This window comes from Podarcis vaucheri, assembly GCF_965113315.1.
Source record: "Podarcis vaucheri genome assembly, chromosome: 11".
Lineage (NCBI taxonomy): Eukaryota > Metazoa > Chordata > Lepidosauria > Squamata > Lacertidae > Podarcis > Podarcis vaucheri.
The window spans coordinates 64,873,965-64,897,836 of NC_138749.1; the positions used below are offsets into that span (position 1 = coordinate 64,873,965).

Below are 23,872 nucleotides of genomic sequence, written 5' to 3' on the forward strand. Positions count from 1 at the left end.
CCCCCCCTCCCAATATACAGAAATTCCCAGCGGTTGCTAAACCAACACAGAGGGTTTTGTTCTTTGGAGAGTTAATATACATCATGTGGGCTCAGGTTCTTTCCAGCTTAGTACACTGTTTCTTTTGAAGGATTTGCTTTCCTGAGTTGAACTTTCAGGACTCAGAACACCTTATCACACTTTCACAAGACCTTCTTTCTGGTAATTGAAAAAAAGCAAAAAACAAAAGCCCAACAGCCTGTCAGGGCTTGTGCCAGTTAAATCCAAGCTCTCGGGGGATTTGTTTTTCTTTTGGCGTCAGATTAGATGTTCAAACGAAGCCGTGTTTTGGAGCTGCAAGTGGATGTCTGTAGAACTCTTAATGAGGCTAATCCCATGGCGGCACATTCCAAGCAGCTAATGGGCGCAAGTTCATTGCTTACTTTAACATCTCTTGGTCAAGAATGGAATGAATGACTTTGCTGGTGGGCGGTCAGGAGTGAATTATTAGTAGTAGAATGACCAGCAGCAGAAATGTGGACAAACTGCCCAGAGAGAACTTTAGACAGACTCAAATGCGGATGATCAGGTAAATCATAACTAACATTATTATTATTTGGTGGCAGTGCTTAGTAACAAAATATTTCAGGGATATAAGACAGGAACAAATTTAAACTCCCACTATGAATGTATACATTTACAAGTAACTATTGCTATTTAGTGCTAGAATAATCTATAGAATAATGATGGTGAAAAAATGGATCATAAATTTGTTTCATTCATGAAAGACATTATCATTCACAGTTTATTATTCACTGCTTATATCTAACATGCAGAAGTAATTGATAATTGCAAATTCATTAAGCAATTGTTTTTGCTTTTGTGCCTTCATTCTGCAATATCTGTTAATGTAAATTAGTACTGATATGCTGCATTCATTGCCACTGATGCATTTCTTACTAACTGGCTGGTTTGGCCTGTAGAATGGAATGCCTTCTCCTTCGATTGCAGTGAAAATCAGTAATTATTAATAAGTAATTTATAGTTTCCTTGGGGCTGAAAAGACAGTAGTGGTTCAAATATTTTTTAAACAATGAAGGGTTTTTTCATACTTCAGTACCACACAAGACAGATTTTTGCCTAATTTCACAAATTTGAAATTAATAATATAATTGAAAATTAGAGGCAGATTATTATAGTAATAAATATTTTACTGTTTTTCTATTGGTAGTCTATTGCTAAAGCTGAAATTCGGGAATATATTGTATACAATTTTATTTATTAACTTTTGTCAATTGATCTTAATATCTTTCCTATCAGCCAACACAAAAAAATACTACTTAGCACCAAATGCTGGGGAAAGTTCTGCTTGTGAAATTCTAAGTAGCTTCTTTTTATTTCTTTAAGATTTTTATATTCTGCTATAATGTTTATCCAAAGCAAGCTTACACTAAAAATTAAAACAAAGCAATAATAAAATATGCAATAAACCTAATAAAAGTAATTAATAACATGAGAACAATGGCCACATTAAAATAATAATTAAAAGAGCAAAGTAACAGAAAGTCTGATTAGAAAGATTGTTGTCAGGTCTAATCAGGCAATTCTTTTATACTTAACAGAGTGTTTCATATTTTACTTTTAAATTTAACCTTGTTAGACCAGCAAATTAATTTTCTCTAAGCTACATTTTAAAGATAGCGCTCCAGAAATATTTTATGGGCAAATTCATCAGTGGCAGCATTTGAATAGTTTATGTACATTTTCATAAAACCTCATAAGTGAACCAAGAAATATGGATAAAATAGCTGCTTCTTGGTATTTTTGTACTAGGAAATTCTTTAGGCAGCTATCCAATAAAATTTAACACATAATAGCAATTTATTTTATTTATTTTTTAAATAATATTTATTAAACTTTTCCAGACAGTAAAAATTACAAAATTGTAAATAAGAAAGTAAAAAAGCATAACAATAGTAAAAGAGAAAGAAAAAAAGTACAAAAATAGACAATAAAGAAGAAAATTAATAAAAAAGAGAAAAACAGTCAATATTTTCATGTCATATCTTTCATTTACTTATTTCCTGACCTCCTCACACACCACTTTTCTGTATTCCAGTTCACATAGTTAGTTCAGCAAATCCTTACCCTCTATCATTTATCTTTACTTATTATCTTAACTTTTATATAACTATATATTTCCAACCATTGTCAATCCACATTTACATATTCTTATTCGTCTTTTTACCAATACCGCTTATTTTCAGTCCAACATCACTTCAACATTCATTAATTTTACAGTATTTCTGCAGGTAGTCTTTAAATTTCTTCCAGTCTTCTTCCACCGCCTCTTCTCCCTGATCTCGGATTCTGCCAGTCATTTCTGCCAGTTCCATGTATTCCATCACCTTCATCTGCCATTCTTCCAGTGTGGGTAAATCTTGTGTCTTCCAGTACTTTGCAATTAATATTCTTGCTGCTGTTGTTGCATACATAAAAAAAGTTCTGTCCTTCTTTGGCACCAATTGGCCGACTATGCCCAAGAGAAAGGCCTCTGGTTTCTTCAGGAAGGTATATTTAAATACCTTTTTCATTTCATTATAGATCATCTCCCAGAAAGCCTTAATCTTTGGTCACGTCCACCAAAGGTGAAAGAATGTACCTTCCGTTTCTTTATATTTCCAACATTTATTATCGGGCAAATGATAGATTTTTGCAAGCTTGACTGGTGTCATGTACCACCTAAATATCATTTTCATAATATTCTCTCTTAAGGCATTACATGCCGTAAATTTCATACCAGTGTTCCACAACTGTTCCCAGTCAGCAAACATAATGTTATGCCCAACATCTTGTGCCCATTTAATCATAACAGATTTAACCGTTTCATCCTGAGTATTCCATTTTAACCGCAAGTTATACATTCTTGAAAGTGTCTTAGTTTTGGGATCTAATAGCAATTTAATATTTACGTGGCGGGGGGGGGCGATGACTATCAGCACTCCAATCACCTAAATATTAAACTAAATAAGTGAGCCAATGCAATTCAATAAAGCATAAGGTGTTTCACATTTCAAGTAATTCTTTGAAAAATGAATCATTAACCATTTTTTCTTAGTATGTAATACTTTCACAAGGCAACAATTATGCAGATGCACACACACTCCAAGGACAAGAACAGTGTGTTTCTATAAAATAATCATTTATTTCAATTGCTTCTGCTACAACATGCTAACTACATGTTTTGTCAACACCAGTTCATTGCAAAATAAATTTGTGCCCTCATTTTATGTTTTGTGTGTTTTGACTTCTAATTAAATATCCGCTCTAAGGTTGCAATCTTGTGCATACAAATTAAGTTCAAATAGGGTTCTGTGTGTGTTTTAGCATGGCAAAGATGCGTTTCTGTGAAATCAGAACTCAAGAGAGGTTAGCTAAGGTTACCCCACTGCATGCAATCCTAATTATTAGTTTAAACATGATCAAGCTAACTCTCATATGTGTGGAAAGAATATTCAGGCAAAGCAAACAAATTATGATAATAAAGGTATTATAAACCCTCATTGTGAAAACTTGTTTAAAGCGTTTTCCAAACCCCCACGTTCATCATTTCCTTCCATGCCCTTAGCACTGGCCAAGGCTTGTACGGGTGCCAAGGCTTGTATGTGTGCTCTGCCATGCCATTTTCCTGGGATGTGAGAAACAACCACTTCTTCCTTTTTTAGTACAGGGCTGCATTTTGACTTGTGCCACAGCAGGTTTGCTTAACGAATTTAAGATCAGAGCATCAGCTACATCAAGGATACCTATACTTGGCTTTCCCATTGTAGGGTGGTTGTAGGAAACTAAAGAGGAAATCATTAAAATATAATCTGGTACTAAAATCATTTTGATATCTCTATAGTCTTTTACTGTTTCGATGATATTTTATAGGGTATTCATTTATGAAAAGCTTTACTTCTGAAAAATTCATATATAGCCAGAAGAATGTTAATGGAACAAACACTGTTCCTTCTAGTCAGAAATGAACTATGGCAATTAATTTTTCAAAGCTGATGTTTTTGCCAGTGCATGAAGTAGCAGGAAGTATATTCAAGGGACTGGGCTGCTGTTTTAGGTATAAATGGCATTTAATGTATGCTACTCCTCCTTAGCATGTTTGCACTTGCACCACAGTAACTGTGTGCTTAGGATTGTAGCAACAGTCTTTTATCGCATAGCCTATAGCTACCATAAGCACTCATGTAAATCTCATCAGCTCTAATCAACATCTTTGAATGCATTTTGTTTCTTTGCATGTTTTCTAAATATATCTAAATTCAGAGGGGGGGGAGGTCATCTCTTAATTGCTGGAGTGGTACTTTTTGTCCTTAGATTAATTATTAAAAACATCATATTGACTTGAAATAGGCTACTTAGGCTTACCCCCTTACCCACTTCTGAGTCAAAGTGCATAGAATTGTGCCATTAGAAAATTAAGATAATTTTAAGAATTATAAAAATTATGCTATTGCTAGTTTTCCCCATTGACCCAATGCACACCCACTCTACTTGAGAACAAAAACTCTGTTGATACCGCCTGCTCTTTTAAAGATAGCATCCACATAGTGAATGGCTTCTCCAGAATGAGCAGAAGCTAAGATTTTGCAAGCTTTTTTGCTTGTTCATTTCTGGGCCTTTTCATTTTGTTATCTTTGCATGCTACTAGATGCAGATTGAGGGTGATACCAGCTTCTGTTGATGGTACAGTGGCATCTCGGGTTACAGACGCTTCAGGTTACAGACTCCGCTAACCCAGAAATAGTACCTCGGGTTAAGAACTTTGCTTCAGGATGAGAACAGAAATCGTGCTCTGGCAGCATGGCAGCAGCAGGAGGCCCCATTAGCTAAAGTGGTGCTTCAGGTTAAGAACAGTTACAGGTTAGGAACGGACCTCCAGAAAGAATTAAGTTCTTAACCCGAGGTACCACTGTACATGATTCAGAAAGCATGTTTCTCTCAAAGAGGTTGTTGTCAATGGGCAAAAAAAGGCCTCTCCCGCAGCTGGAGAGGCGTGCAAGGCTATGAAGGAAGCCCGGGCAGCGAGGGGATGGATTGTGCTCTCTGCCCGGGCTTCCTCTTTAGCCTTGCGCAGCCTCCCACGACTGGAGAGATTGCACAAGGCTTTTCTAGAGGAGGGAGAAGGGACTGACTGGCCGCGTCAGTCCCTTCTCCCTCCTGGGGAAAAGCCCGCAAGAGCCGTGCGAAGCTTGTGTGTAGCTCTTGGGGGCTTTTCCTGCCTGCCTCCCCCCCTGCATTCGCTCCATAGGACGCACAGACTTTTCCCCTTAGTTTTTAAGATGGAAAAACTGGGTCCTATGGTGCGAAAAATACGGTATTTCTTCTTCTTTTTAATCAGGGTTGGAAAAATGCTTTTAGCTTGTTTTTTGCATGTGGATGCAGTTGTAAATCATGGAATGGGGTACGGGGAGGGAAGAAAAATGTTTATTGTGTGCTTCAGCACTGAAGTGATTCACAAGTCTATCTAAAGGAAGACATCATAAAACCATTAAGTCCAGAGTCTCAAATTACACAGCTGTGTGGAACTCATTGCATCTTCAGCATTCTTGTTCTTTTTCCGGCACAACTTGGTCTGCTGCTGTTCAAATGTAACTGCTGCTTTATATTGTGGCTCCCCTTCTTTGGTGCTTCTTATGTCCTCCTCTCTTGTTCATATTTTTTTTGTTGAGAATGCGATATAACTTAGATATATATCTTTGAATGGGATATAACACGGAAAGGTAACAGAAACAAACTTAAAAAACAACAACCCACCTATAGGAATAGACAAAGTTAGACCATGTTTCCTCCTATGTTCCCAGTGGAAATGATGATAATATGTGTTACACTACAGGAAGGAAAGGGCTGATACTTAGCATGATCATTTAAGGACTCTCCAGGTGTGTCCCACTTTGATGGATGGTTTCTAAAGAGATGTGTACAAGTGTATGGTGCTGGTGTTAATCTGGTGCCAGAATGAACTTTTGAATGTTGACGAAAATTCACAAATATTTCTGGTTGCAAAGCAGAACAAAATCCATTCCACACCTTGGGATTCTACAAATGATGTTCTTATTTGTTTCCTTCCTGTTTCTGGATTCCCTGTTTTTCAAGGTAGTCAGTATGAATTGTATGATAATCTATATTCTAATCCTGCCATATAAGAATCACACACCAGAATCCACTAAACAAGTGGATTCTGAGCTTTGACTTAATTAAGAAGTCAGATGTGTTCAGTGATCCCCATGCAAAATACAGTCATACCTCGGGTTAAATATGCTTCGAGTTGAGTGCATTCGAGTTGCGCTCCTCGGCAACCCGGAAGTAACGGAGTGCGTTACTTCCAGGTTTCGCCGCTTGCGCATGCGCAGGCACTCAAAATGATGTCACGCACATGCACAGAAGCGGCGAAAAGCGGCACGCACGTGCTCAGACGTGCCGTCGCTAGTTACGTTTACCTCTAGATGTGAACGGGGCTCCGGAACAGATCCCGTTCATATCTAGAGGTACCACTGTAGTTGTTTTAAGTGATTTCAAAACAGCAAAAAGAATGTAATGTCAAGGGGTTTCTCACCAATTGGAGAGGTTTAATGTATTGTTATTTTCATTTGATTATATTAATATTAATGCTATATGCAATCCACCAAGCCCCACAAGAAATGCCAGTGGAGCCTTTTATTAAAAAACACAACCCCTAAACTTTGCTACTGTGGAGCATCCTATGTTAAATGCTTTGTTGTCCTTTAAAAATGATATTGAACAGGAAATTTATTTTATGGATTTTTTATTCATCTCTTTTTCAGGCTCAGAAGTCATGGATAGAAAGAGCATTTTACAAAAGGGAATGTGTTCACATCATACCCAGCACCAAAGACCCCCATAGGTATGGCATGGCTTTTGTCAATGAACTTGCTTTTCATGACAGCTTATACTTATCTCATTGGATCTTGGCTTTTGATACCTGTCAGAGAAGAAACAGCTCTATTCTAGTAATTGCCAGGCAACAAATATTGTTAAACTAAGATGGACACAATATCGATTTGAACATAATGTAGCTCTTTAACCAGGCCTTTGGCTAATTAACATTCTATATCCTTTTAGATGTCTTTGTGGGAGTATTGGTTTGCTTTTGTTTTTATTATGTATTTTGTGTTCTAATTTTGAATTTTTATGTTGTGAACTTCCCTGTGATCTTTGGATGAAGGGCGGTATACAAATTTAATAATAATAATTTCCCTTTACCCAGGAAAATACTTCAAGTTAGAGATATATCTGTTCTGCAGGTCCGGTTGTAAACCAAAACAGGTTGTAACCCAAGGCGCTCTTTCGCCAATGGGGCCTCCAAAAAAAATGGTTTGTAATCCAAAAAAAGAGACACGCACTTCTGGGTTTGGCGTGGTTGTAGTCCAAAACAGTTGTAATCCAAAGCGGTTGCAAACCAAGGTACCACTGTATCCTGCATTATAAGTAAAATATCTTTTTAACGTAATACAGCCTTTGAGAAGAAGTTGGGACAATATTTAAATGACCATTTCTTACCATTTCCCATTTCTTAAAAGTGTAATTTTCTTGAAGTATCATGGAAATTTAAATGTTTTCAAGTTCTGTTAGCCCATAGTGGCAAAAATATTTATTGTATCAATTATTTCAGTTTGTGTAAGCTCATGTTTAACCTACTTGAAATCCCTGCAATATAACCTTTCCACGGTGTCACCAAGAATATGTGAAAAGGCTCTCTTGCAGTGATTTCATGTAAGTTAAAGACATGCTGCTGTACAGAGGCTGGTGCTGAGGGCCATTGCTGCAGCCTGAAATGGCTTTGGGGTATGTCTTGTGGATGTTTGCTTGCAATAAGACAAAAACAGTTGTACAAAGGTAATTTCATAATCTGGATATGCAGTTCATATACAGCATTCCAAAGTTACCTTTACCAAGGTAAAGGTAAAGGCACCCCTGACCATTAGGTCCAGTTGCGGATGACTCTGGGGTTGCGCACTCATCTCGCTTTACTGGCCAAGGGAGCCGGTGTTTGTCCACAGACAGCTTCTGGGTCATGTGGCCAGCATGACTAAGCCGCTTCTGGGGAACCAGAGCAGCGCACGGAAACACCATCTACCTTCCCGCCGGAGCGGTACCTATTTAACTACTTGTACTTTGACGTGCTTCCGAACTGCTAGGTTGGCAGGAGCAGGGACCAATCAATGGGAACTCACCCCGTCACGGGGATTCGAACCACCAACCTTCTGATCAGCAAGCCGAAGAGACTCAGTTGTTTAGACCACAGCGCCACCCATGTGGTACTGGTCCACAATTTGGCCAATAAAAGGTGTCACCTTATTGCCTGTGAAGAGAGATGAGGAACTGGTGGGCCTCCAGATGTTGAACTCCACAAGATGGAATTTCTAGTGCAGTAGCATCTAGAGGGCCATGGTTTCATTTGACATTTACCTTTGAGCCTGTGGACATAAAGGGATGCAAATCAAAGTTGATCTGCGTCAGAGTGACCAGCCATGTGTACCTTTGAATAGTACTATCTTAAAGAGAATGTTGGCGGGTATAGCATCTCCAACAGGGATGAGAAAAGCTCCGCCAGCACCTTTATTAAAGTTATTGTGGAGTTCTGTGTGGTTGTCTTCACCTATCTTTGTATCCTAACTATGTCTACTGAGAGGGAAACTGTTTTGAAGACTGAAGTGTTTTACTTCAGTAGCCACAATGACTTAATTTAATCTCATCTGCCTCTTTGTGAAGAAATACAAGTAATTTTTGCTTGATGCCATAGGTGTTGCTGTGGGCGCCTAATAGGTCAACATGTGGGACTTACTCCAAGCATCTCCATTATTCAGAATGAGAAGAATGAAAGCCGGCTTGCTCGAAATGACATCCAGTCAGAGAAGTGGTCAATCAGCAAGCACACTCAGCTCAGTCCCACCGATGCTTTTGGAACCATTGAGTTCCAAGGTGGAGGTCACTCGAATAAAGCCATGGTAACTAAAACCCTCATAATTTGGACCAGAACGTGGTCCTTACTTCATAAGTTCCTTACTTCGTGTTTGCTTTTATTTCTGTGTGTGTGTATCTTGGGTGCACATTCTAGGGAATGGTGCAGATTATTCTGCCATGAACATTAGCATCACTGATGCATTACAGAGTTGCATCAGTAATATGGGCAAATTCATGTTTCCAAGGAGGCTTGCAACCTAAAAGGTAGCCAGTGGGGGAAATAGCAGTGGGGAAGAGGGAGAAACATGGGTGTGTGGGAAATGTGGCCAAGAACCACAGCTCAGTCACAAAACAGATGCTGTACAAGCAAAGGATTCCAGGTTCAATCCTTAACATGTTCACGTAGGGCAGGGGAAGACTGCTCTGGATCCACAGCCAATCAGGATCGACAATACTGATCTAGCTGAATCAATAGTCCACCTCAGTAAATGTTTTTCCAAGCATGGTTGCAGTTAGGCATGGGGCTTAAGTGTAATTATATTGGAATACAATAAAATCAAAAGGAGTGGAGAGCCAATACATGGCTTTCATTTTCAGCAGTGTTTCCATGTTTCTGCCCTCCGTCTCTAGGAAAGCTTCTACCTTGTTCTTTCCTAAAATTGTAAGGCAAGTTCTAATACAATACAAAAGACTCTGCTCCGTTTTACAGTGAGCTCATGTTCAATAGGAAGATGTTTCACATTGTTGGCAAACAGTAGTTTTTGGAGATAAATGTGAGCCTGACGGCTTTGAATAAAGTGACCCCAGAGGACTAGATACTGTTGCGAAATAAAATAAAAGTTTTATCAGTTTTGCTGATGGGTGAGCAGCAGATCAACTCCCACTGCTTTCTGCAGTAGGAAAAATGTAACAGAAATGTATTGTTTATTAAAATTGTTCTTCTTTAATATAGAATAATCAAATTCTATCTGCAGTGCAGTGTGTCACATTTATTAAATGAGGGAATGCTTATTGTCAGACTTCCAAGGAAAACATCAGGCACTGTCAGATACTGATGTAACTTTAAAACACAATGCAAACCTCCATGTGTGGTTTTATAATTTTTCAGCTTATCTCCATAAAAGTAATTTGTTCGCTTCACAGAAAGAAGATACTTTGCTCTTTGCTTCATGTTCACTTGAAATTTATTTCTATTGATTATCTTACTAATTTTCAAATCAACATGATAGCTTTACTGAAGGCTGGCCACATTACCTGGTAGCATTTGCCTGGTCAGTATTTTTATGGTTAAACTGCAAGCTTCTCTTCAAATTTCCTTGACATTAATGCTGTCTACAATGCTGTGTAGAATAACTGCTAATTGGCAAAGTAATGAGCCCCATAAAGAGGCATTCAGGAAGTTCATGCCAGCTACCTACAAATTGACACATATAGAGTTTGACTGACATAGATTAGGAAATGGCATTACTACTTTTTTTCATTCCAATAGTTATAAAATTTTATTTGAAGCTTAAAAAGCCAAATTCCTCAAACCCAGAAACTTGTCTTTCAACAACACAAAATCACATGGCAACCCTTCATTCTCACTGAAGCTTGTTAACCTTGATTACACCATGTCAAGGTCCCTCACTGCCCTCGGCTTTTAACTGCAGTGCTGCAGGCATGAAGAGAAACAGTTGGGCAGGCCTGGTACTTGCTCCTCTAGCAAACATTGAATAAACTCTTTCTACAATCTAATACTTTCTGACAGCTACCATGTTTGAGAAAATCATTATTAGAGCTAGACATTGTGCACTGAACTTACTCATCCATTTCAATATAATTTAGTAAACTTGAGGCCACAACACTCCATTTATTCTTCTTGTCCTGTAAGCGGTAGTGTTAATGGTGTTGCCGGTTCATCATCTTCAAAAATAATGTGCCACAATTGTGAATTTCCATATAAGTCAAGCCATATCCATTCTGCTTCATCAGTTCACTGTAAACTACAGTTCAGTTTTTCCAGTGCAGAAGAAAGAAGCCACTTTCAAATTCTTACCCTGTTTGATCCTCACAATATTATGAGATAGACGAGGTTGAGAGTGGTTGCATTTGGAGGTAACAGCAAACTCTTCCCTCTCTCCAGTTCCCCTTTGTTCTAAGCCAGGCATGTCCATGAGGTAGATTGTGATCTACCGGTAGATCACTGGACGTCTGTGGTAGATCACTGGCTCCCCCCAAAGAAGCTCAACCAGTTTGGCTCCCCTAAAAAAAGCTGAACAACTTTGGCCTGAGCCATCCCCCAAAATGGTGCTTACTTCCTTTCCCCAAAAGCTCAACAACTTAGACCTGAACCCCTAAAAAGGGGGGAAGATCACTGCCAGTTTTTAACTCTGTGAGTAGATCACAGTCTCATGGGAGTTGGCCACCCCTGTTCTAAGCCATTTGTTCTAAGCCATTAGATAAAAATGAAAGTGAAACCTCTTTGTGGCCATGTTAGAGGGAAAGAGTGGAGAATGAGAAGCTGAGATTTGCCTTGGCACATCCACATAGTTTATGGTTTCCCCTGAATGCAGCCAGTGACTTGCTCAAAGCAACTTGACACAGAGACTCCCATGCTATATGAGTTGTAAACTCTCCTGAATTTATTAGCAAGTTGCTCCATGACTACTGTGGAGTGAGCTGAGCTGAGTAAGTTTTGCCATTTTTTAGATCAGTCTGATAACAACATGTGGGCACATCACACTCTCTGACACAGGCTCATGCTTGGCACCTCTCTCTCTCTCTCTCTCTCTCTCTCTCTCTCTCTCACACACACACACGAGAGAGAGAGAGAGAGAGAGAGAGAGAGAGACCACACATCTCTCTTCCCCCCTCTCTTACACACTTTATCTCCCTCTCACAGTCTACACAAACATACATATGTTTTCCTCCTCTCTCTCAGTTTTGACTCATGTCTCAGGTTTTAAAAAATTCTAGAAGCGTACATTAAAAAGAAAAAGAAAGGGGGAAAAGGAATCCAGGAATCTGTAGATTTTGGTTCACCCTGGGGGCACCTAAGAAGGCCTTTGCAGACAGCAGGTCTGCCAACCCCTGGAAAATCAACTAAGCAAAATCATCTTACTCTCTTGAGCTTGTATTTTTCATTTTATTTGGTTAAGTAGCACTTCTCTTCAAACTATATGTTAACAGATGGATTTTCAACCAAATGCTTCTGAGATCTGGTTCTGTATTAACTTCCACATAAATTCCATTGTACAGAAGTTCAGCAAAAGCCTAATGAATTATTCCCATGTCTTTTTAATTCATGGAATGATGATGCATCTCAGTCTTTTGGCTAAGATCAAGTGTAAATATTCCAGCTGCATGTCTATTACCAGCTTCTCGTCTTCACTCTTTGCTTTTGTTTCAAATCAATGCCCTTCCTTCTGTAGTATGTGCGTGTGTCTTTTGACACAAAGCCTGATCTTCTTCTACACTTGATGACCAAGGAATGGCAGCTTGAACTTCCCAAACTTCTCATCTCTGTGCATGGAGGTCTCCAGAATTTTGAACTTCAGCCAAAGCTCAAGCAAGTCTTTGGGAAAGGTCTCATTAAAGCTGCCATGACAACTGGAGCATGGATATTTACTGGAGGAGTAAACACAGGTAACAATAACCTGGCAGAATGAAATCCCTGAAGCAGATGGAATTCTTTCTATGGCATAAAAAGCTTTTTCATGGTCACAGGATCCTGAAAAAATCCTGTCACTGCATTAAATGAAGCAGACAGCATTATGTTCATTTAATACATTTCTATCTAGACATCATTCAAACTAAATGTGGCATTAAATACATGGTTTGCATTTAATATATATGTTTTTAAAGTGCACATTTTCTTAGCAGGATCTAGATACGGATAGGACTTTAACCCTTTCCCCAATCCTGGAAAAAAAAACCCACCTCACTACCAATTGCATTGGGGGGAAAGCTGCTATTAGAAAAACCCACATAGAATCATAGAATCATAGAATCATAGAGTTGGAAGAGACCACAAGGGCCATCGAGTCCAACCCCCTGCCAAGCAGGAAACATCCAGCAAGCCAAGTCAAACCTTCGCTGCAGATTGTAGTTTATTAGAGCAAAGCAAACTGTAATCACTGTTTCAGACCTAACTCCAAGCCACAGATTGTGGTTTGTTTCTTCCCTGGGCTGGTGGAGAGCAACAAAGCATGTGAGATCAGCACATCCACCATAAGCCATTAATAATGGTTTACCATCATGCCCAAACTGGGCCATAATTTCGTTTCCCCCTCTTCAGTCACATCTTTTCTCTAAGCCAAGGCTGTGTAGATAATTTACCTATAAAGCAGATTTGAAGCATGTTTCCCCCCTCAAAGAATTCTGGGCACTGTTGTTTGTTAAGGGTTGCTATGAATTGTAACTCTGTGAAGGTGCCCAGAATTCTTTGAGGGAAACAATATGTGCTTTAAAGATATAGTCTCTGTACCCAGCATTTTTTGTGTGAAGGCAAATGAGCAGTGGAAGACATATAGAAGCTTGCAGTTCCTCTGTTTTCTCCAGAGCTTCTGCATGCATGGCACAGTGGGTGACTTTCTCCCTTTTAATTTTCAAGACTTATTCCAGTTACATAATTTGTTTGTAAGACTCAGTATTTGATATTTTCTATCACAATTTTTTTAAAGTATAGAATCACAGAACTCCTAGCATTTTAGAAAGGTAAAGTTATGCCTATTTACTGCTACTTACATAAATGTTTTGTTTTTACTGGGGGATTATTTTGATATTTTGCCATAATCCATACGTGGTGTTAGAACTACATCCACACATACATGTTGCAAAGGTTAGTAATATTTATCCTCTATCATGTACTTGCCTTGCTTTTCTCTTACAGGAGTTATTCGACATGTTGGGGATGCACTGAAAGACCATGCCTCCAAGTCAAGAGGGAAGATCTGCACTATTGGAATAGCTCCCTGGGGAATTGTAGAAAATCAAGAGGATCTGATTGGCAAGGATGTAAGTCTCTAGATCTCTTGCAGTGCATTGCTTTGCCAATATGTCCTTGAAGTTTGGGTTTTTCAGATTTTTTGGGCAGGGCAGAAGTTGTGGGTGTGTCCTCTGTGTAATGTGCCCCTGCTCTCTAGGAAATTGTCAAGGTGGCAGACCTGAAAAGCAGAGAGAGGCACGGAGGTTGGTAGATGAGCTGTGCCTTGCTCCCAGGTTGATAGCTGCCCTGCTGTCATGGAGAATGAGGGTCTCAGGAAAGGAGGATGTCACTCTGAGGAAGAGGGAAATGATCATTTAGAAAGGACCTATTCCTTGAAGGACATATAGCTATCCTCTTATGCCATTGCTACTACCTAACATTGCTATGCAAACAGTCAAGGTTTTCTCCAAAATATTCTGGGAGCTGTCATTTGTTTAGGGTGCTGAAAGTGGTTAGGAGACCCCTACTCCCCTTCAATAGCTACCAAGCTACAATTTCCAGAGTGGTTTAACAGTTCATTAGATGTTAATAGACAGTCCCTCTTCACAGGGAACTCTTGAGATCTGGAGTACCATGAGGGAAATAAGGGCACCCTGAAGAAACTACAGTTTCCAGAATTCTTTGGGGAAAGCTATGAATATTTAAGGTGGTATCAAGGTGCTTTAAATGTCTGGTGTGAATGTGGCCCAAGTCTAAAGCCACTACACTACTCACCATGCAAATGTGAAAGTATGAAAACATGGAAAGTATGGATCCTAATTAAATAGGTATTTTGTTGCCAATGACATTATGTGGATGCCGCAAACCACCTCCATGCATGAGCAGCAGCGATCACATAATCCACATCTGTCTGGATGTATCCTTACTCTTCTGAAGAAAATAATGGAGAATAATCATCTAAGATTGTCTCACCCACATTCACACACCTGCTGCCAGTGTTTATGCTTTGCATTGATACCTGCAGTTGCTGCAAGGCTGAAAAAGAACTTTTCATTAGTTTCCTTGAAGCCACTCCATTTCAGTTCTCTTACGGGTTTAACACAGAGATAGGCAACCTAAGGCCCAGGGGACGGATGCGGCCCAATTGCCTTCTAAATCCGGCCTGCGGATGGTCCAGGAATCTGTGTGTTTTTACATGAGTAGAATGTGCCCTTTTATTTCAAATGCATCTCTGGGTTATTTGTGGGGCCTGCCTGGTGTTTTTACATGAGAAGAATGTGTGATTTTATTTAAAATGCATCTCTGGGTTATTTGTGGGGCATAGGAATTGGTTCATTTTTTTCTCTCCAAAATATAGTCTGGCCCCCCACATGGTCTGAGAGATGGTGGACCGCCCCACAGCTGAAAAATGTTGCTGACCCCTGGTTTAACAACTAGGTCCTCTGCTTCAATGAGGGAGAGGAAGAATAGTATGTCTCTCCTTCAGGAAGAGTAGTGCTTGATTAAATCAAGGCTATATCACCAAGGATGAAATTCAGTCACAGTGTACTTGGAGCTTATACAAATAATTAGTTCTAACAGGTTCTATAGGGATATGATATGAGATAATTTCTGCTAGAAAATATTGCCAGACACCTGGCAGAGAAACATATAATTACTAGGAACAATGATTTATGCAGCAAAATCCAAAATTGTATTCTTTTCCTTCACTCTCTTGTCACAACCTGGGTACATTGTGAAGGCACATGTCCCACATGCTCTGTGTTCGTCAGTGGCTGAGTTTTATATATAATGGCTACTTACCAACCTTTGCTTATGACAGTTCAAGCAACTGGTTTTGTTATCTGTACACAGCTGGAGGCAAAAAGGGAGGCAAAAAAATAGCACATGAATTGGACACACAGAAGGTGTGTGCAAGTATGCATGCATGAGAATGATATATTTTAAAGTTTAATATGTTTCTCTCTGGTTTATCCAGATTTGAATTGCTATTTTGTGTTATGTTTTGCTTAAATGTTGTGATGCTCTTGGACAGTGAGGGGAGAGAAACAGAAAGAAAGCTACAACTGTGTAGGCTCCTGTAGTCCACTATGGTGGTCCAATATGTTTTTGTTTGTTTTTTCCTTTTACTGTTATATTAAATTTGCTTAGTAACATAACATTATTATATGTATTCTATAAAACAAAGAATACAAAACAAAATTCATTCATACTACAATGCATAACTACATAACATTAATATATATGGTTTCTGAAAAAAGGCTTACATAACAAAATCAATTCAAAATACCATCCAGTTTACTTTTTTTTTTTCCTTCCCCCTCCCTCCCCACTCCAGCCCTCCCCCCCCCCGGTCAGGCCTTCCTTCTTCATATCTTTATCCATGTACAGTCTGTTCATTCGAGCTTGTATGTTAGGGTTGGCTTCCCCTCTTTCTATCCAGTTCCTGTAAAATGCCCATTTATTTGTGATTCTTTGGCATTTATTTTCCCATCTATCCTCTGCCACTATCTGTGTGAATATTTCTGATTGTACGTATTCAAAAACATAATCATTCCATTTTTCCATATTCCATTTGGCCTTTTCTTTCCATCCCAAAGCAATAACTGGCATTCCAGCTAAAATCATAATCTTGTACAACTCTTGCTTATTACTTTTTACTTTGTTATTTCCCAATATTCCCGAAAATAACAAATCCCTATTAACTTCTATGTTTATTTGAAATAATCCAGAAATTACCTTTATAATCTTTTGTCAATATTCCTTAACCAGATTACATTCTGGTGGTCCAATATGGTTGAAGAACTAAGAAAATTGTGTCTCATGACTTGCCCTGGTCCAGGGGGTGACGAAGATTCGGACACAACTAAACGACTAAACAACAACAACAACTTGCATGAATAGTCTGATTTAGGATCTTAAGCTGCTTTTACACCCACCCCACTTTGAGCTGCTCTTTCAGCAGTGTCTCCTCTTCAAATATTAGACATCTGTCAGTCAAAGTTCTTGCAACATGTTTGGGCACTGCTTTTAATGGCTGCAACAGTGATGCCTGCAAGTAAGTGATCTTTACTGCAAAGCTGCTCCCTGATCTTTCTCTTTTCTTTTTTAATAATTTTTATTAACAGGCCAATCACATCACATTATCACATTGATTCCAAATTATACAGCCAAATTTTAAATTTTGTTGGGGGTGCCCATACATCAAGCTCGGCTCGAGTCCAAAACAGCATCACTTATCTTACTGCTTTCATTAGACAGTTCTGTCCAGTTTGAACCGGATAGTCCTTTGTTACTTCTTTTCTCTTCTTGTTGTTATCATAAATTCCTTTCTTTGCAATCTCTGATGATTTTCACAAGCAGGGTAACAACTGGCATTCTATGTGGATTTTGTACTTTTCCAAAAATCATATCGATCCGGGACAGCCTCTGTACAACGCTTCCATAAACAAAGTTAATCTCCGATCTGTCCTTTATTTTTCTCAGGCTTACCAAATAACAAATGAGTCTGGGGGTTCTGTCAGGTCAAACTTACATTCCAACATTCCTTCTCTTTCAAACAATCCTGATTCTCCTCCCCCAGTCCTTCTTCCTCGGTAAACCTGTCATGGCGAGACGCCATTTTTTAACTGCGTCATAAAAATTTCTTCCTTTCTCACCGTTCTGCAGTCTTCTTTCCTTATACTCCGTCCCACATAGTTCTTAAAATCCTGCCTATGATTCATAGAAACGCGACGATCTTGTTTATATCTGGGGTGAAGGGATATTAATATCACATCATGCAAAGAAAAAAAGAGTTTTTTCCTCCACCCCCCCCCCTTCGTTCCAAACATACAGTCTCCTTATGGTGATTCATCAGAAGATTTACTTATCCATCTGTCACTCCTGGTCGCAGAGATCCATTAATCAGCAGTCTTATCTTCGAGCTTTACTTGATGTATGTGCTTTCAGCTTCGTTTCCAATCGTATGTTTCCAATTATAATTCCAGCTGAAGCAACCAGCACGCGCTAATTGGAATCGGCGTCAGGAAGGTCTGACTTCACCGAGGGCCTTTTGCCAAGTGTTCGGCACCCCCATCACTCGTATCAGGGGGTGCATTGTGAACACCGCTGGCAGGGCAGTTCTCCTCCACATCCTGGAGGAGTTCAGGAAGGCTACATACTTCCCATAGTAGCCCCTTAGTACCTCGTACGGGTCAGAGAGATGTTATTGTCGGCCATCTTCCAACGCACCACCTGGTGGCCCCCCGCTCCCTGATCTTTCTCAGGTGACAGCTTCATAGTACCCACAAATGTAATCACAGGCCTTTGATGGTACAGCAGTGCCATGGGAAGAAATGGCAGAGCAGTGACTCCCATGATGGTACTGTAACTTTTAAAGAGCACTTAAGAAGGCATAGTTCTGAAATCCCATGCATGCATGTTTGGGACTCAGTGGGACTTACTCCTAAGTAGATACACATAGGATCAGCCTGCATGTTATATCTCAGGTACCGTATTTTTCGCTCTATAACACGCACCCGACCATAACACGCACGTAGTTTTTAGAGGAGGAAAATCGGTAGGCATGCCACCCATAGGCATTCCCTCCATAACACGCACAGACATTTCCCCTTACTTTGTAGGAGGAAAAAAGTGAGTGTTATGGTGCAAAAAATACGGTAATTTTAATATGTGGTACGTTCGGTGCATGTACCCATTGAAATCTAGTTTTTTACAGCATCAGGTTTGAATGTGCTTTCAGACATAATTTTTGAAATCTACAGTGGTGCCCCGCAAGACGAAATTAATTCGTTCCGCAATTTTTGTCGTCTAGCGAATTTTTCGTCTTGCGAAGCACGAAATCCCATAGGAATGCATTGAAAATCAATTAATGCGTTCCTATGTTCAAAAAAAGTCCAAACAAAGCCAAATTTGGTACAACAACAGTTTATTAACTGCTCTTTAAAGTCACACATACTGTAAAGAGCAGTTCAAAAATTTAAGGGAAAATAAATTAACTTTATAAACAAAACATGTCTTTGTTTTTAGTCAAAGAAAAAAAGTCGCGAGACGTTTTCGTCTTGCGAAGCAAGCCCATAGGGGAAATTCGTCTTGCGAGGCAAATCGCGAACGGAAAAAACTTTCGTCTAGCGAGTTTTTTGTATTGCGAGGCATTCGTCTTGCGGGGCACCACTGTATCTGGTACTATAAATGTCATCATTGTGATTCCTTTCCATTGTGGTTTTGAGTGTTGTCTGAGGATAATAGTTGGAAGCAATATTACCATTCAACTAGAAAGTGAAAACAATATGTGAGTTACAAGAAGCCATAGAAAAACAAGACTGGATCTGCTGGTAGCTATTTTTTTCCTGTAAACAACCATAATAAAAAAATCTTACTCAGCCTTCTTATGTTCTTGGAAGTAAAATATACTTCAGATTTGGGATGCTTCTGTTAGACTGATAAAACAGTTATCCAAATTGAACTTTGGTGCAACAATATTTAATAATAATAATAATAATAATAACAACAACAACAATACCCCGCCCATCTGGCTGGGTTTCCCCAGCCACTCTGTGTGGCTCACAACAGAATATTAAAAATAGAATTGGGGAGGGGCCACTAGGGGCGCATCGGAAGATGGCTGACAATAACATCTCTCCGACCCACGGGAGGTAATTAGGAGGCTATGATGGGAATAAATAGCCTCCCTGCCCCCCCAAGGTTGTGGGGAGGGCTGCCCTTGCCTGCTGTGCCCTATACCACCCCCAAATTTGTGGGGATGGGGGCACTAGGCAGAATGCCCTCCTGTGGATTTCGGTGCTCCTGGACGCTGTCTCTGATCCGCGCCGCTAGTTGCAAGAACTTCAAAAGGAACAATTAGGACGAAGCGAATGCACATATTTCAAGGAAGGAGGGGGAGTAAAGACTGCTAACTGAAGAGTTCTCTGATAAACAAGACGAGTCGGAGGAACAAGAATCAATCATGAGAAGATATGCCAAGACTCGGTATGGCAAAGGGACTGGATAGGGGAGGGGGGAATTCTTCCCTCTATGTGATTAAACAAGAACCCCCCCCCCACAAGTCAGAAATGCCGTTTTAATGACTTAAGCTGTGGATTTACGACTGTGTGGAAATAAACTTTCTAACCAAAGCATGTTTTAAGAAAGTGTGGAAAGTTTAAGAGCTTTGGAATGACGCAGTTAAAAATACCGTTGCCATGTTGGCAAGCTCTGTTGGAGGACTTGAGTCTGGGAGGAGGAAAAGAGCTGTTTTTATATTGTGGGTGAGACTCCTCAGTGGGACTTAAGAACGACAGATCCTGAGATTAAGGATGGAAAGAGCGATGTTATTTATGAAAGTGATGATATATGGAAACCATCTCGATATGAGGATTGGACGAACGGAAAAATCCACACAGGTTATAATTGGTGTTTATCTGCTTAAGGAGATTATCAGAAGAGATCATAAAGAAAAAATATACGAACAAGATGAGATGTGGAAATAGCAAGATAAGACTGGATAGAATTATGAACTTTATTTGGACTGATTTGGATATGAACGCAGTAGCAAGAAGATGATCGGAATCCCCCTTCAAAACTTGAAATATCGGTCCCCTCAACAAAAATTTAAAATTCGGCTTTGTAATTCGGAATTTATGTGATTTTATTTTATTTTATTTGATTGGTCGGTTAATAAAATTTATTTTTTTAAAAAAATAATAATATTAAAAATAGAATCAAATATTAAGAAGTTCCTTAAACAGGGCTGCCTTCAGATGTCTTCTAAAAGTCAGATAGTTTTTTATTTCCTTGACACCTGATGGGAGGGCAGGTGCCTCTACTGAGAAGGCCCTCTGCCTGGTTCCCTGTAACTTAACTTCTCACAGTGAGGGAACTGCCAGAAGGCCCTTGGCGCTGGACCTCAGTATCCAGGCAGAACGATTGGGGTGGAGACGCTCCTTCTAGGGCTTTAAAAGTCAGCATTAGCACTTTGAATTGTGCTTGGAAACGTCTTGGGAGCCAATGTAGGTCTTTCAGGACCGGTGTTATGTGGTCTCAGCGGCCACTCCTAGTCACCAGACCTGCACCTCCATGGACAGCTGTGAGTCCAAAATGACTCCCAGGCTGCGCACCTTATCCTTCAGAGGCACAGTTACGCCGTTCAGGACCAGGGAGTCCTCCACACCTGCCCACCCCCTGTCCCCCAGAAACAGTACTTCTGTCTTGTCAGGATTCAACCTCAATCTGTTAGCTGCCATCCATCCTCCAACTGCCCCCAGACACTCACACAGGACGTTTACTGCCTTCACTGGTTCTGATTTAAAAGAGCTGGGTATCATCTGCATACTGATGAACACCCAGCCCAAACCCCCTGGTGATCTCTCCAAGCGGCTAAATATAGATGTTAGAAAGCATGGGGAAGAGGATGGAACCCTGAGGCATCCCCACAAGTGAGAGCCCAGGGGTCTGAACACCACTTTTTGGACACGGCCCGGAATGAAGGAGCAGAACCACTGTATAACAGTGCCCCAGCTCCCAGCCCCTCTAGACCAGGGGTCAGCAACCTTTTTCAGCCATGGGCCAGTCCACCGTCTCTCAGACCATGTGGTGGGCTGGACTATATTTTGAAAAAAAGAAGAAAAAAGAACGAATTCCTATGCCCCACAAATAACCCAGAGATGCATTTTAAATAAAAGAACACATTCTACTCATGTAAAAACACACTGATTCCTGGACTGTCCACAGGCTGGATTGAGAAGGCAATTGGGGCACATCTGGCCCCCAGGCCTTAGGTTGCCTACCCCTGCTCCAGATGGATGTTGTGGTCAATGGTATCAAAGGTCACAGAGAGATCCAGCAGAACTAGGAAACAGCTTTCACCTTTGTCCCTTGCCCGCCAGAGATCATCGACCAGTGCAACCAAAGCAGTTTCAGTCCCATGATGAGGCCTAAATCATGACTGGAAGGGATCCAAATGGTCCGCATCCTCCAGGCGTGCCTGGAGTTGTTCAGCAACCACTCGCTCAATCACCTTGCCCAAGAATGGAAGATTTGAGACTGGGCGATAGTTTGCTATATTGGCAGGGTCTAAAGATTATTTTTTAAGAAGCGGTTTAATAACAGAGAGAAGCATTCACCACCCCATGAAGCCCATCGCCCAGCCCTTCCCAGCTCACTTTTATGAGCCAGGATGGGCAAGGATCAAGGAGACAGGTGGTCAGTTTCACTCGTCCAAGCATCCTGTCCACATCCTCGGAGGTAACAGATTGGAATTGATCCCACACAGCTTGACTAGACCAGGAATCTGGCACCCTTCCGCCCCAGCCCTGCTCCCACGGTGGTGTCTACCTCTTTTCAAATCTCAGCAACTTTATCTGCAAAAAAACTTTGCAAAATCATTGCAGAAGATCTTGGGACCCTTACCGTACCCTGATGGCACTGCTGAAGGTGAAGCTGAAGGTGAAGAAAGTCGTATTTGCCATCACTATCGCCACTTGGTAGGCTCAACGTTGAGCTCTAATCTGTGTCTGGTCCCATTCAGAATGAGTTTTCCACCACTGGCATTCTAGCCATCTCAGCTATTGTTTCCTTGCCCTCAGCCCTGGAGAAAACCACAGGGCTGTCTAGGCTCCATGCAATCGGAGAGGGCGCTTCGGAGCCAGACAGTCCATAGCCCTGGTTAACTCCACATTCCAGCGGGCCACCAGGGATGCAGCTGAAAGGCCATCAACATGGGATAAAACATCCCCTACCACTCTCTGGAAACCATTTGGATCCATTAAGTGGTGGGGGCGGACCATCCAAATTCGTCCCATCTCCCTGCAGAGGGGAAGGGTCGTGGAGAAGTCCAATTGCACAAAGAAGTGTTCCAACCATGACACTTCTTTTGTTTCACTTTTACTTAGTGTCAAATCATCCACATCCATAGAGGTGAACACCAGGTCTAAGGTATGTCCGTGACTATGAGTTGGTATTCAGGTATTCAGGGACACCCCCACTGAGGCCATGTTTTCCACGAAGTCTCAAGCGGCCCCTTGTAAGGTCGTGTCGGCGTGGAAAATCCCCCAGGGCAACCAAACTAGGTGTCTCCAGGAGAACATCTGTCATGACCTGAAGCAGCTCAGGCAGGGAATCCAAGGTGCAGTGGTGGGGTTGGTATACCAAAAGGAATCCTGTACTGCCCCTATTGCCCAACTTCCAGAACATGCACTCAGAGAACTGGGTCTTCCCAGTAGGACGCCTGGTGCAAATTAATTACTTCCTAAAAATCACTGCAACCCCTGGGTTGCTGTGTGTAAGAGAAACCTGGTGGACAAGCAGTGGCAAGAACAGGCCCATCTGCTTCATCCAACCAAGTCTCTGTTACACATGCCAGGTCAAGTCCTTCATCCACGATCAAGTCATGGATGGCAGTGGTCTTATGAATCATTGACCTGGCATTGCACAGCAGCACCTTCAGGTCATGTGGGTCTCCCTTGCTGATTCCAGTATCCATCTGATGAAGACCAGACCCGGAAGCAGGGATAGTCCTCAATATTGAACATGTAGGAGCTAATGTTGTAAAATAAAAAGAAATAATCTCACTGTGTTTCTCATAATTGAAGTGCAACAGTTATTAGGGCAACATTATGAACTAAGGCAAACAATTCGGAGAGAAGCAGTTAGTAAGAGGGGCACTGACCACAAGACTCAGTTTGAACCCCCTCTTGAGCAGTTTGGAGAACACCTTGCCTTGATCTGACGTAGGGAGGGATAGAGATGTCTTTTTCTAGTCTGTGTCCATTTCACATGTGTTTATTCATAAGTTCATTCCACAATTAAATATAATATTACTGCAGGTCAACAAATGAATAATGGAAGTGCTGATATTTCTAACATGATATGTTAGCGTAGCAGTGGATCTCATATGTACAGGTCCAAATTTCCAAATGTCTTTAAAAACTCTTTTTATTTTGAGAAAACAAATATTCATATATTGAATTTTGCAAGTACTGGCAAAAATTGTTTCAGCAACTT

At 40.6% G+C, this 23,872-nt stretch overlaps 1 protein-coding gene across 12 annotated transcripts in view; it reads left to right on the forward strand.

Annotated features, from left to right (window-relative positions):
* The window catches only part of TRPM3 (transient receptor potential cation channel subfamily M member 3), a gene marked incomplete at its 5' end in the record, with an annotated part of 445,271 nt that overhangs the window by 294,912 nt on the left and 126,487 nt on the right, over positions 1-23,872 (forward strand). For 11 of the 12 annotated variants that reach the window (XM_082241479.1, XM_082241471.1, XM_082241480.1 and 8 more), the window contains 4 exons: positions 6,822-6,901; positions 8,801-9,005; positions 12,375-12,588; positions 13,835-13,959. In XM_082241479.1, the coding sequence (XP_082097605.1) occupies positions 6,822-6,901; positions 8,801-9,005; positions 12,375-12,588; positions 13,835-13,959 (624 nt within the window). Of the gene's footprint in view, positions 1-3,830; positions 3,855-6,821; positions 6,902-8,800; positions 9,006-12,374; positions 12,589-13,834; positions 13,960-23,872 lie in introns of those variants that run through there. The other variant, XM_082241472.1, reaches the window with a different exon arrangement.